Source organism: Peromyscus californicus, unplaced genomic scaffold (genome assembly GCF_007827085.1).
Source record: "Peromyscus californicus insignis strain IS unplaced genomic scaffold, ASM782708v3 Scaffold_16__1_contigs__length_79575227, whole genome shotgun sequence".
NCBI classification, from domain to species: Eukaryota; Metazoa; Chordata; class Mammalia; order Rodentia; family Cricetidae; genus Peromyscus; species Peromyscus californicus.
The window spans coordinates 22,128,756-22,141,004 of NW_026294458.1; the positions used below are offsets into that span (position 1 = coordinate 22,128,756).

Below are 12,249 nucleotides of genomic sequence, written 5' to 3' on the forward strand. Positions count from 1 at the left end.
GTGGGCTAAGGAAGTGAGGCAGAAATGCACGTGACTGGCTTGCTGATAAGCCAGCCGCAGGGGAAAGGTGCTGTAGCTAGCATGATGTGAAAAGGGAAGAGCTGGGAGGGACCTTGGGTCTCATCCGCTCTCACCATGGCTAACCACGTAGCTGTTCTGTAGCCTCTGCGTCCAGTCCCTTACAGCGTCAGTAACTGTCGGCCCAAAATGACAGGTTGGTGGGTTGGAAATTTTGCTCTCTCCAGGTTAAAACAAAGCTGTACAAGCACTGAGCTTGCTTTGAAAAGCAAGCGAGCTTAAAGAGGCCAGGCCCACCCAGCACTTGGGGCTTCAAGATATAAAAGAAGCCATGCTTCTACGCCCAGCTGCAAGCAACAAGGTGATCCAAGATCCGCAGCTTTTCTGAAATCCGAGAGAGCAATGCATGCTGTTCACTTCTGTCTCTAACGTCAGCTGAGAGTTGGGAACCTGCACTGTCATAAAGATGAGGTCTGCTGTCATGTTGCTGGGCCCTCCGGGGCCCTCCTGACCACATGACCCAGGAGATGTGTTAAACAAAGGCATTTCCTGGGAGAATTCTCCAGGAAGGATTTGGCCAATGGAAAGGAACCTTCCGAGGAGCCTGATCTCATTGGAGACGAGTGAACATACATGTGTACATGCATATGTGAATGAATGAATACTCCCACAGATGCTGTGGTTTCCTAGAAACCGAGAGGGGGGCGGAGGACACAGGGCTTCACAAACACCCTGTTAGGATCTCTCATTTATTTTCAGGCTTCGTTCAGCATGGTGCTGGGAGGGAAGCCCAGGAGAGGCTCACCCACACAACAAGGTTTGTCAGTGAGGACTTAGTCTGCTCAAAACCCATGGTCTGCAGAAACCCAGAGCAATCGGAACCCCCAAAATAACTTGGTCTTTGTGTGTGCAGTAACACCAGGGAAGTCCTCAGCCATTCCATGAAAGTCCAGAGAGATACCCGGAAGTCACTTCTGTTACCCAGCATGTGCCCCCTCCCTTGTCTAACACATGAACATTAAGCCAGTTCACGATCCCCTCTGACTTCCGGTGATCGGAGCACTTTGGCTCTGTCTACAGGGGCTTGTAGTCCCCTTGGAGGAGGAAGTTCCAGGATAGGAGCTGGGAGAGCAGCTAGGAGGCTTTGATCAGTTGGTGGCAGCAGAGGTAGCAAGAAGGAGCTGGGTTCCGGTTGTGTTTCCAGGCGAGAACCACTGAGATGGGGAGACAGATTGGATGTGGGAGGTAAGCAGGAGTCAGCAATGACTCCAGGGTTTTTACCCACGCAAACACAAGGATGAAGTGCTCCTGCTGACCTGGAGAAGGTTGGTGGAGGGACAGCTTATGAGACAAGACAAGGAGTTCAAGTCTCAATGGACTATGGTTTAAAAATTAAGAGAGAGAGAAAGTGCCAGGTGTGGTGGGGCACACCTTTGATCCTAAGACAAGGCAGAGGCAGGTGGATCTCTGTGAGTTCAGTACCAGTCTGGAACACATAGCAAGTTCCAGAAGAGTCAGGGATACACAGTGAGACCCTATCTCGCGGGGCGGGGGGGGGGGGGGGGTGTATGTTTAAAATTCCTGAAAGTAGAACTATTTCAAATGATAAGGACAAAGGATTCAGAGACCCTGAAGCAAAATAAAATGAAATCATTATAATGAAAGGATTTAGAGCTTAGGAAGTTGAAAGGTGACATTGAGCCCTCTGGATGGTCCTCCATGAAGGCCCAGGCGGGATGAGGCGGCAAGGTGATGCGGACGTGAAACACTAATGGTCAGAGGTCACACTAGCGTTAGTGTGAGGTGTGTAGACTTTGAATTGATCAATTCAAACCTTAGAAATGGGCAAAACAGCAAACAGATCAGATCTGCGGCACCACACCAGATCCTATAATAAAACTGGAGTTTTGCATGCCATAGATTTACTATCTCGTTGTAACATAATAGAGATCAAAATTGGTGGACTAAATGAGAAACTCAACAAATTCTCGCGATTGAAATCGTTTTTGTTTTACTGCAGAGCTGTGGATGACTCCTCTACTTATTTTTAGGTGTGATGGAACTCAATAATAGGGGCCGGAGAGATGGCTCAGAGGTTAAGAGCATGTATTACTTACTGCAGTTCCACAGGCCCCAGGTTCAGCTCCCAGCACACACATGGTTCACAACCGTCTGTAACTCCAGTTCCAGGGAATCTAACGCCTGCTCCTGTCTTCTGAGGGCACCAGACATGCAGCTGACGCACAGACACCCATTCACATTAAACAGAACAAAGCGACCGAATGCTAGCCTTTACATCAACTCGTGAGGCATCTTATAAAGTACACCCTGTGATGCCCTAAGGGAACTTTCCTTCCAGTCTAGCCATACCTTGCCAGGCTATGCCCCCCAGCCCTTCCCAACCCTGAACCATGTTTCCAAATTCAGTAACTCAAAGTCCCCTAGCTCAGAGGGCAGCGTTTGAGCTGGTGAATGTCACAGGCATCTGAGTCCGCTAGACTTCAGGAGAGACGACAGTGCAGGATTAAACAAGTTCTACAGATGCTTATTTCCATGTCCTGAGATTTCACTGGAGAATAGAAAACTTGAGAGAGCCCTTGCCTCAAATTTCCAGTCAATAAATGAAAAGGAAGAGGGGAAAAAAAAGTGAGATTGTTATATAATCCTTAACCCCCACCCCCACCTCGTCTCAGACTGCTAGTCACCTAGTCTAGACTTTTAACGTGAGTCTTGCCGTTATAATTAAGTATATAATATTTAAATCTCCTGGCTTTGTGAAATCTGCATGTTTGTAGGTGAGTGAAAGTGTTCAGCTTCGTAGACTTCATCGTTTAGTTCAACAGATAACTAAAATGACATGGTGGCTGAATACCTCCCAACACGGAAAGGCGGTCCCCAGATGAGTCATTCACCTGCTGAATTGGAGCTGATTGACATTTAAGTGGCTTCGCAGGTGTTCCCTCAGCCAAACAAAACAGGTTAATCATCTCCTATTCATTTTTTTTTATGAGATATCCTCAGTAAAACTTCTCAAGGAAAATACCAAAAAAATACACGTCTGGGTCCATGGCATGTGTATCTGAATGATGGGTTTACACCACTGCTCGAGACGGAAACACTAGAGAATGCCCGTTTGAGCAAAAATAACTAGACTGGTGGGTTCCTCTCCACCAAATCAGAAAGGGGGAGAATTCCAAATCAGGATTCCTGCAATACTGGAGTGTGCAAATGAGACCAAATTAGGGTGTTCAAATAAAGTAGGTGCAGAGAAGAGGAGGGCTGCAAAGCCACCCATCAGTGAGGCAGACAAAACAGATGTGCGGCTATGAGGTCCTGCCATGAGGAAGTCACCATGATGCTCATGGCTTATGTCCAGGAGTTTGTGAGAGGCATGGAAAAGGGTCTCAAATCCTGCTCTTACAGAAGCTCAAACATCAGTGATCCCCAGAATAAGCCTGATTTCCCCCTCAGATGAACTGATTCGCACGCTGGGACCCCAGTTAGCCACATTCCCTGGGGTCTTCGCTGCCCACTGACTTCATTTTGCCCACTCCCTTAATCCCCTGCATTTGATCTCTGCTTCCTCTTTTTTCAGTCAAGTAAGAAAAGAAAAGCAATGTGTACGTCTAATAATTGGTGCATATGAAGCACCCCAAACCTCTTTCCAACTAGCAGTCTCCCTTACAGCTCAATTCTGTGAACCCCACGCTGTCTCCCTGTGTACCCGATGCTGGTTGACGGCATACGCTGACCTGTCCTTTAGAAGCCTTTAGGACTTTACTGACCAAGTTCTCATCCTTCTCTGGTGTCCTCTGTGTGCCGGGGGCCAGCCTTCCTTTAAAACTCTGAGTTATGTAAGCAACGGATGCAAGAATTTAAGATTTTTTTTAAAAAGCCAGTAGGGCTGTAGAGGTAGCTCAGCAGTTAGGAACCCTTGTTGCTCTTGCAGAGGATGAGGCTTCAGTTTCCAGCACTTACATCATCAGCTCACAACTGTCCGGAGCTCCAGTTCTGAGGAATCAGGCACCTTTCTTTGTCCTCTATGGGCATGAGGCACACACATGATACATGTGTGTACATGTAGAGAAACGTGCATAAACATAAAATACAATTTTTAAGTCTTGTTTATTTGTTTTGAGGCAGGATTTCTCTGTGTAGCCCTAGCTGTCCTGAAACTGGCTTTGTAGACCAGGCTGACTTCAAACTCACAGAGATCTTCCTGTTTCTGCCTCCCAAGTGCTGGGATTAAAGGCGTGTGCCACCACGCTCATCATAAATGTCTTTTTTAATTAGACATGTTGACACATGCCTGCAATCCCAGCACAGGGGTGGTAGAGGCAGGAGGGTCAGGAGCTCAAGGGCATCATAGCAAATTTAAGGCCAGCCTGGGCTACATTATGTCCTATCTTAATATATATATATATATATATATATATATATATATATATATATATATATATACACACACACACACACACACACACACACATATACATACATATACATAAAACAAAACAGGACTTGGTTTAAATGAATGTAAATGAACTGTAGGTTTTTTGGAGGGCACAAAGTGGCTCTTCCCAGTGACTGGGGCTGCAGTGGGGATCGTCCTGGGAAGAAGTATTGCTCTGGCATGTCTTGGACTCGAGTGCAATGGGTCATAGCTATACCACTCTTGCTATTTCCACCTAGGATTGTGAAGATGTCCAGCCCCAACCTGAACATTGTGACCTTACTGGGCAGTTGTCTGACTTACAGTAGTGCTTACCTTTTTGGGATTCAAGATGCTTTTGTGGGGAATTCAATGGAAGCACTCATTCAGGTAGGTGACATTCTGAAACTTTGTTTCAGACACCGTGTTGAACTTTGATAATGGTTCATGCTCACGGCTCTTCCTGTGAGTGGCAGTTATGTGTCTGTGTTATGGGCATATTCAGTGAGGCCGGCTTTCCACCCCACGTCCTCCGTGGGCCTGAGACATTGAAGATCGATGAAGGTTCCGCTTGTGACTCTTCCTCCCGTCCTCTTCCACCCGCAGACGAGACTGTCCATGCTGTGCATTGGGACGTCCCTTGTGTTTGGCCCTATTTTGGGGAAAAGCTGGCGACTCTACAAGGTGTTTACTCAGAGGGTCCCGGACAAGAGAGTGGTAAGTTGGCAGCCGGTCCACAAGGCTGGGTTGCAGCAGGAGCTCCACAGTGGCTCGGAGCTGGGGGAGTCCGTGCAAATCTCTGGGATGACGGTAGGATGGCTGGAATTCTTGCTCCGTAGTTCCATCCTTGAGTCACGTGGCTCCGTAAAGCCCCACCCAGACTTCTAGGACCGAGAGTGAGTGCTGCCGGGGACATGGACTGCTTGAAGTCCACCCACCCCAGGCTCCATGGGAACCTGTGAGCTGGCCAATAGTGGCACAGTGGGAGCAAAAACAAGATGCCCAGAGAGGCGGGCTCTTGGCACAGAGGGGAACTGCAAGCGAAAGAGTGGAGTGTAGAGAAACTATTGCAAGAAGCAGAATGGTTCCTCTCCCTAGAGCGGGTCTTTTCCATGCAGGCCATTCCCTGCACTGAGACAGGCATAGCTAAGGCAGTGAGCGAGAAAAGGGCCTCAGCAGGCAGAATTAACTGCGGAAGCCATGCAGCAGCCAGGTCACCCACATGTCCCCGGCATCTAGCATTTATTATAACCATACTCTAACATTTTATCAGATTCCCTGATATGACTGCCCAGACCTCAAAGCCAGACCGTGGGCTCCTTCGGCTGGAGACTCCCCAGACCTCATATATAATTCTGCCAGACTGCTTCTCTGTAATTATGGGATTTTAAAAACCAAACATTATTGAATCACGGTGACTACTTAGCAAAAGTTGTAACCACACAGATGCAGAAAGTTGGCTACATGGAGAGAATCATCCCTCTTGATACCTTTTCCAAAAATGTTTTTTTTTTTTTTTTTGAGGCAGAATTGACAGACAAGAAACAATATTGAAAGTGTAACATGATGCTTACCTGGCGGGGGGGCATCATGATCGGGAAAGTGGTTTTCCCAAAGAGAGGCTCACCCTTTGCACTTGGGGTGTGCTGACCCCTGAGATGTCCGCACACACAGGCAACTCGACTGTGTTATTTGCGGTAGTGAGGGACTGTATTAGCCCTCTCTCCTGAATAAAACATGTAATATTATGTCTTAATCCATGAAACATGTGATCTAGCAAACTCTACCATCCCCAGATGTTCAACATCCTTTACCCGTTGTTACATTTGTTACATTGGCCCTTCCTATCCCAAGGACACCAGTGTTTTGCATTCTGGCATTAAAGATTCGTTTTCACTTTCTCGAGTTTCACATAAATGGAATCATGGGCTGGAGAGCTATCTCAGCAGTTAATGGAGTTGGGTTCCCAGCATCCATGTTGGGCATGTGCACATACCTGCACACAGGTGCACACACGCACATAATTTAAAACTAAAAATTTTAGATTTTAAAATTCTTAAAAATTAACAAATTTTAGACACTTATTTTATTTTATGTGTATGAGTGTTTTGCCTGCACATATGTAAGCGTACCATGTGTGTGCCTGTGACCAAGGAGGTACAAAGAGAGCATCGGATGCCCCAGAACTGGAGTTACAGATGGCTGTGAGCCGCCACGTGTGTGCTGGGAACCAAATCCGGATTCTTTGCAAAAAGCAGCTAGTGCTCTTAACCACTATCTCTCCAGCTCCTAAAAACAAAACATTGAAAAAAAAATTTAAGGTCATCCTTAGCCACATAGTGAGGACACATGAGACTCTATATCAGATAAATAAACAAGTAAACAAGTAAGTAAATAAATGAAAATAAAATTTTGCTCCTGGTGACAGTTAGGCGGGAATAATGTCTACTGTGAACTGTGCAGTGGATACTCTTGTTTAGTTTGGTTTATTTTATTCATGTAACTATTTTGCATATAACTACTCATCCCTGCTGCTGTGTACATCAATTGTTTATGTTTACCCGTTGATGGAGTTTGGGTTGTTTCCAGTTTGGGACTAATACAGATAAAGATGGTGTGAACATTTGTGTACACATCTTTGCATAGATAAAAACTTCCCTTTCTCCACATCTCTCTCCACCCCACAAAACCAACAACAACAAACGTTCCCTTTCTCTTTGCTCAAAACCTGGGCCTAGAGTGGTCTGCTCATATGGTAAGTGTGTGTTTCACTTTGTTTTGTATGCTTTTGCTTTTGAGGCAAGGTCTTACTGTGTAGCCCTGGCTTGCCTGGAGCTCACTCTGTGTTACCAGGTTGGCCTTGACTTCATAGATCTGCCCGCCTCTGCTTCCTGAGTACTGGAATTACAGATGTGTGCCCCCACATCCAGCGCTAACTTCTTCTTTGTGGACCATGCTTTGGAGGTTAAATATAAGAAATATTTGCTTGATTCATGGCACCAAGATGTTCCCTCTTGGGTTTACTTCTAGAAATATTAGAGTTTTATGTGTGTGAGAGAGACAGAGAGACAGAGACAGAGACAGAGAGACAGAGGGGTACACTTACCGGCCTATGTATGGTCCTCTGTTTTCACCATGTGGGATCTGAGGGTCAGCTCAGGCCAACAGGCTTGTTGGCAAGTGGTTTGACCTGCTGAACCCTCTAGCTGGCTCTCAAACAAGTTTTTAAGTTGGTTTGCCACTCTGCATAAAATCATGTTGGGATTGTGACTGAAAATGTAATTAAATCTAAGATCAAACTATTGAGAATTGATTACTTAACCATGTTGGTTTTTAACCCGTAGCTATTGTACATCTCTCCACTTCTTTACGTTTTTATTCATTTACCTCGGCAATATTGTGTATTTCTCAAGTAGAGATCTTTCACGTATTTTACCAGATTTATTACTCTTGGTTATACATTGCATGTTTTATTGTTTTGTAAACTATACTTTTTTCATTGATTTTTGCTCAGATACAGACAGAAAGGTGGGCTTTGGTGCTGATCTTGTACGTTTCGACCTGGCTAAATTACATAATAGTTCTAGCAGCTTTGTCTTCTAAGACGGTCTCACAATATAGTCCAGGTTGACCTATGTATTCTAGGCTGGCCTCAGAGCCTGGTGTTTCTTCTGTCTCTGCTTCCGAAATGCTGGATTACAGTTGTTCTAGCATATGCAGATTTTCTAGCAGCTTTTTAATAGACTCCGTTAGATTCTCTGTATTGATGTCATATCACCTGTGAATAAAGAGCTCTTTTCTGATAGAATCTGTAGAAAAACATAGTACAACTTCAAATTGAGGAGACAAGAGCAAAATATCTTTCAATTATTGTTGGTTTTTTATAAATATGTGTGTCTGTGCACCATGTGCATGCAGTGCCCAAGGAGGCCAGAAGAGGGCATCAGATCCCCTGGAACTGGAGTGACAGATGTTGGTGAGCATTGGATGCTGGGAATTGAACCTCTGCCGGTGCTCTGGAGGGATGAGCCCTCTTTCCAGCCCCCTTCAGTTAGTCTTGACTTATCTGGAAGGCATTCCCATTCCATCATGGGTTGAGTGTGTGGCTTTTTCCAGTAGTCCTAGCACTTGGCAGGAATTTGGTGAGTTTGGAGCCAGCTAGAGCAAGACCCTGTTTCAAAAACAAAATCATACACACACACACACACACACACACACACACACACACACACACACAAACATTATGTACATGTATGAAAATGTCATAATGAGTTGTATTATCATGTATAATTAATGTATACTAGTAAAAACATTTTAAAGAACAAACAAAACCATGGATGTTGGCGGCAGTTTCATAGATCATTCTTCTAGTTGTGGAAGGTTCTTTTTCCTCCCAAGTTCCTGAGAATTTTTATCAATACTGGTATTGGGTTTTGTCTAACAAATTTTCATGTCTATTGAAATTATCATATTATTTTCTTGTTTGGTCTGCTCATCTGGTAGACTGTGTTAAATGATTGTAGGATGCCCAAACATTGATCCCAACCTGGGATAAATTCAGGCTGGTCATGCTGTGTTAAACTCTTTGTATTTGGTAGAATTCCTCTTTATGGAAATTTTGTTTGGATTTGTGCACTTACTCTTTTAGTGAATATTGCTTTGTCGTTTTCTTTTTCTGTAGTACATTTGTTTACCTAGTTTGTATATTGGGGTAATCCTGGCCCTGTAGAAGGAGTTGGGAACTATTCCTTCCTCTTCGGTTTCTAGAGTACTTTGTATATGACAGTAAAATTATTACGTACTCCTCACTGTCATAGGATAATCTCTATGTAATAATGCACTTCCATTTATCCCCATTCCAATCTTCATGTTATTGCTTCCATTTTTACCTGTGCTACAAGCCCCACTCATAATAATAATCGTTTTATTAAACAATTACCTTTTAAAGGTATTTAGCAGACTAGATCATATGTTTTTCTATGTAGTTGACATTTCCAGTCCTCTTAATTTCCTGTAATCTTTGTTTGCTTGTTTTTTGAGAGGAAGTCTCACTATGTAGTCCTAATTGGCCTGCCACTCACAGAGATCCACCTGCCTCTGCCTTCCAAGTGCTGCAATTAGAGAAGTGTGTAAGCACACTCAGCCTTACCTCCTCATTTTCATTTGGGATCATTCCCCTTTGATCTGAAGGACTGAAAATGTTCTCATGTGAATGGAGAAATGTTAAGCTCTTTCAGCTTCATTGGGCTGAAAATGTCTTTATTTCGACTGTGTTTCCATACACTATATTGCCATTTGTTTGCTGTGTGGTGTTGGGGATAGAGTGCAGAGCCTTGCTCACTCTAGTCAGTGGACCTACCACTGGCTGTATCCCAACCTTTGGATGTTTCTTTTTTGTTCCTGTACTTAGATGGAGATACCCCTCTCCCGATGTCTTCTCGATTGGCCTTACATGGTGAGGTCTGACACTGTCTTGATCCTCGGTACAGAGTGCGTCTTTTTCCCTGATTGCCAGCAGAGGTTTCTCTTGTGAACAATTTGATTAAGCAAAGTTTAACTTGCTCTTGCGAACATTCTAACTGGATTGCGTCTTTCCATTGGTGGTTGTTAAGAATGTGGATGGACCACACCCATCACCCTGTACAAAACACAACTCCAAATGCATCAAGGACTTCACCATAAGATCAAATACCCTGAACCTGGTAGAAAAGAAAGTGGGAACAGGTTTGACCTCATTGGCACAGGAAAGGCTTTCTCAGCAGGACAATGATAGCATGGGCATTAAGATCAACAATTAATAAATGGGACTCCATGAAGCTGAAAAGCTTTGGTACAGAAAGGACACCATCATTTGGACACAGCAGAAGCCTGCAGAATGGAAAACTCTTTACCAATTAATAGTTATCTAGAGTATATAAAGAACTAAAAAAAAAACCTGAATATCAAAACATTTTTTATTATACATCTTTCATTAAATTGTCATAATCGATTTAAGATTTATTGTCATAAAAAGAACATTCTCTTCATACTAGTCAAATTGTAGAGAAAATACTAATAATTCCTCCATCTTTCAATCCCATCTCCGAGTTCTGGCAAAGTCTGGCACTAAAACCTCCACATTTCTCTATGTGTTCACAGAGATACATCTAGAAATAAAAGCGAAATTCCTTTATAAGACCCCTGGAAACCTTTGCCAGAAAAGTTAGAATATCAAAACATTAAACAAGCTGAGTGGTAGAGGCGCACACCTTTAGTCCCAGCACTTGAGGGGCAGAGGCAGGTAGAGCTCTGTGAGTTCAAGGTTAGCCTGGTCTACATAGTAAGTTCCAGGACAGCCAGGGCTACACAGAGAAACCCTATCTTGAAAAACAAAACAATGAAATGTTAAGCAAATGGAAATGGTTAATGGTACCAATAACAATAGCTGAATAGACTTACAGGGAAGGCATTCAGTCTTGCAGTCCTCATCCTGAATTGGGTTAGTGGTGGTAGTGGTGATGGCTGATGGCTGCGTTTGAGGCTCCCACAGAGTGCTGTGCTCAGAGCACAGGGCACACTCCAACACCTATGTTAAATACAGCCAGCAAGGGAGGAGCCATTTTGACCTTGACTCCTTTGCAGATTATCAAAGACCTGCAGTTGCTGGGCTTGGTAGCGGCCCTGGTGGTGGCTGACGCAATCCTGCTTGTGACCTGGGTGCTGACTGATCCCATCCGGTGCCTCCAGATCCTTGGTGTCAGCATGAAGGTGAGGGCCTGTCCCTAGGCAATCTAATTCCTGACTTGGGCTGGCTTCTGTGAAGGTCATCATCTCAACAGGAGCACTGAGCAGCTGTCCTGCAAAGAAGTCAGGAGTAGTGGCCGCCCTGAGCACCCTGTCCCCTGTCTGCAGGGTGTGCTACCACCCACAATGCTCCTTGTGCCCCCGATCTTCTCGTGGGAGTCCTCCCAGATGTCAGTGCCTGGGGAATCTGCCTGTCAGGTCTCTGGGCTTGCACAGTCACTGATGAGAACTTTCAGCTCTAGGGAGTTGCCTTCCCCTCCCCGTTGAGGGGTAAAGGTAACATTTTGAGGTTGTCTTTGTAATCATTGGACTTCGGTTCAAATCACAGCCTGCATCAGCCATGCCCCTGGGGGAGGCTACATAACCTCTGTAAGTCTCCTTTCTAGACAGAGGGGTGAGGAGGAGGAGGTAACAACACTGCCTTTTTCCCTGGGCTCGGGTGAAGATGAGGAGAAATATCTCAGGTAAAGGGGCTGAGAAATACGGTGGAATCAGCATCGCAGGGGTCAGCGAATAAGGAGTTGGCTGTCTGAGAATGATGGTCCATGATGTGAAATACTCTTGTAATTTTGCTGAGGTGATGTTTGAAGTCACTGTGGTAGCAAAGCATGTGCCCTTGAGTAAGCCCCAAAGTGGCCCAGCATCTCTAGCCGTCCCGTTCCCCTGTGTCCCCCCCCCCCCCCCCCCCCCGTCCCGTGTCCCCTCCCTGCCCCACACACCTTTCTTTCCCTTCCTATCTGCTTAGGTTCTAACAGAACTTAAATTTTTCTACATTTTTTCTGTTTTTTACACACTAAGAGGAGAAATTCTATGCTATGGAGGAGTTCACACTCCAGAAAGTTCACAGAGCTCTGCTGTGTGGTCCCAGGAATTTGAATGCCCTTGGTTCTGACCCTGTGTCCCTCACAGGTGACAGGGAGAGATGTGTCCTGCTCTTTGACCAACACACACTTCTGTGCTTCGCGGTACTCCGATGTCTGGATTGCTCTGATTCTGGGATGCAAGGTTGGTAACCA

General features: G+C 45.0%; 1 protein-coding gene and 1 non-coding gene across 3 annotated transcripts in view; both read left to right on the top strand.

Moving 5' to 3' along the window:
• The window catches only part of Gpr156 (G protein-coupled receptor 156), an 86,280-nt gene that overhangs the window by 54,851 nt on the left and 19,180 nt on the right, over nucleotides 1-12,249 (top strand). For both annotated transcript variants that reach the window (XM_052740671.1, XM_052740669.1), the window contains exons 4-7: nucleotides 4,711-4,840; nucleotides 5,057-5,167; nucleotides 11,072-11,197; nucleotides 12,143-12,238. In XM_052740671.1, coding sequence (XP_052596631.1) covers nucleotides 4,711-4,840; nucleotides 5,057-5,167; nucleotides 11,072-11,197; nucleotides 12,143-12,238 — 463 coding nt within the window. The remainder of the gene's footprint in view (nucleotides 1-4,710; nucleotides 4,841-5,056; nucleotides 5,168-11,071; nucleotides 11,198-12,142; nucleotides 12,239-12,249) is intronic.
• LOC128112318 (U1 spliceosomal RNA) lies at nucleotides 6,017-6,179 on the top strand. Its single transcript, XR_008218946.1, has one exon. It is a non-coding gene; the product is annotated as a U1 spliceosomal RNA (small nuclear RNA).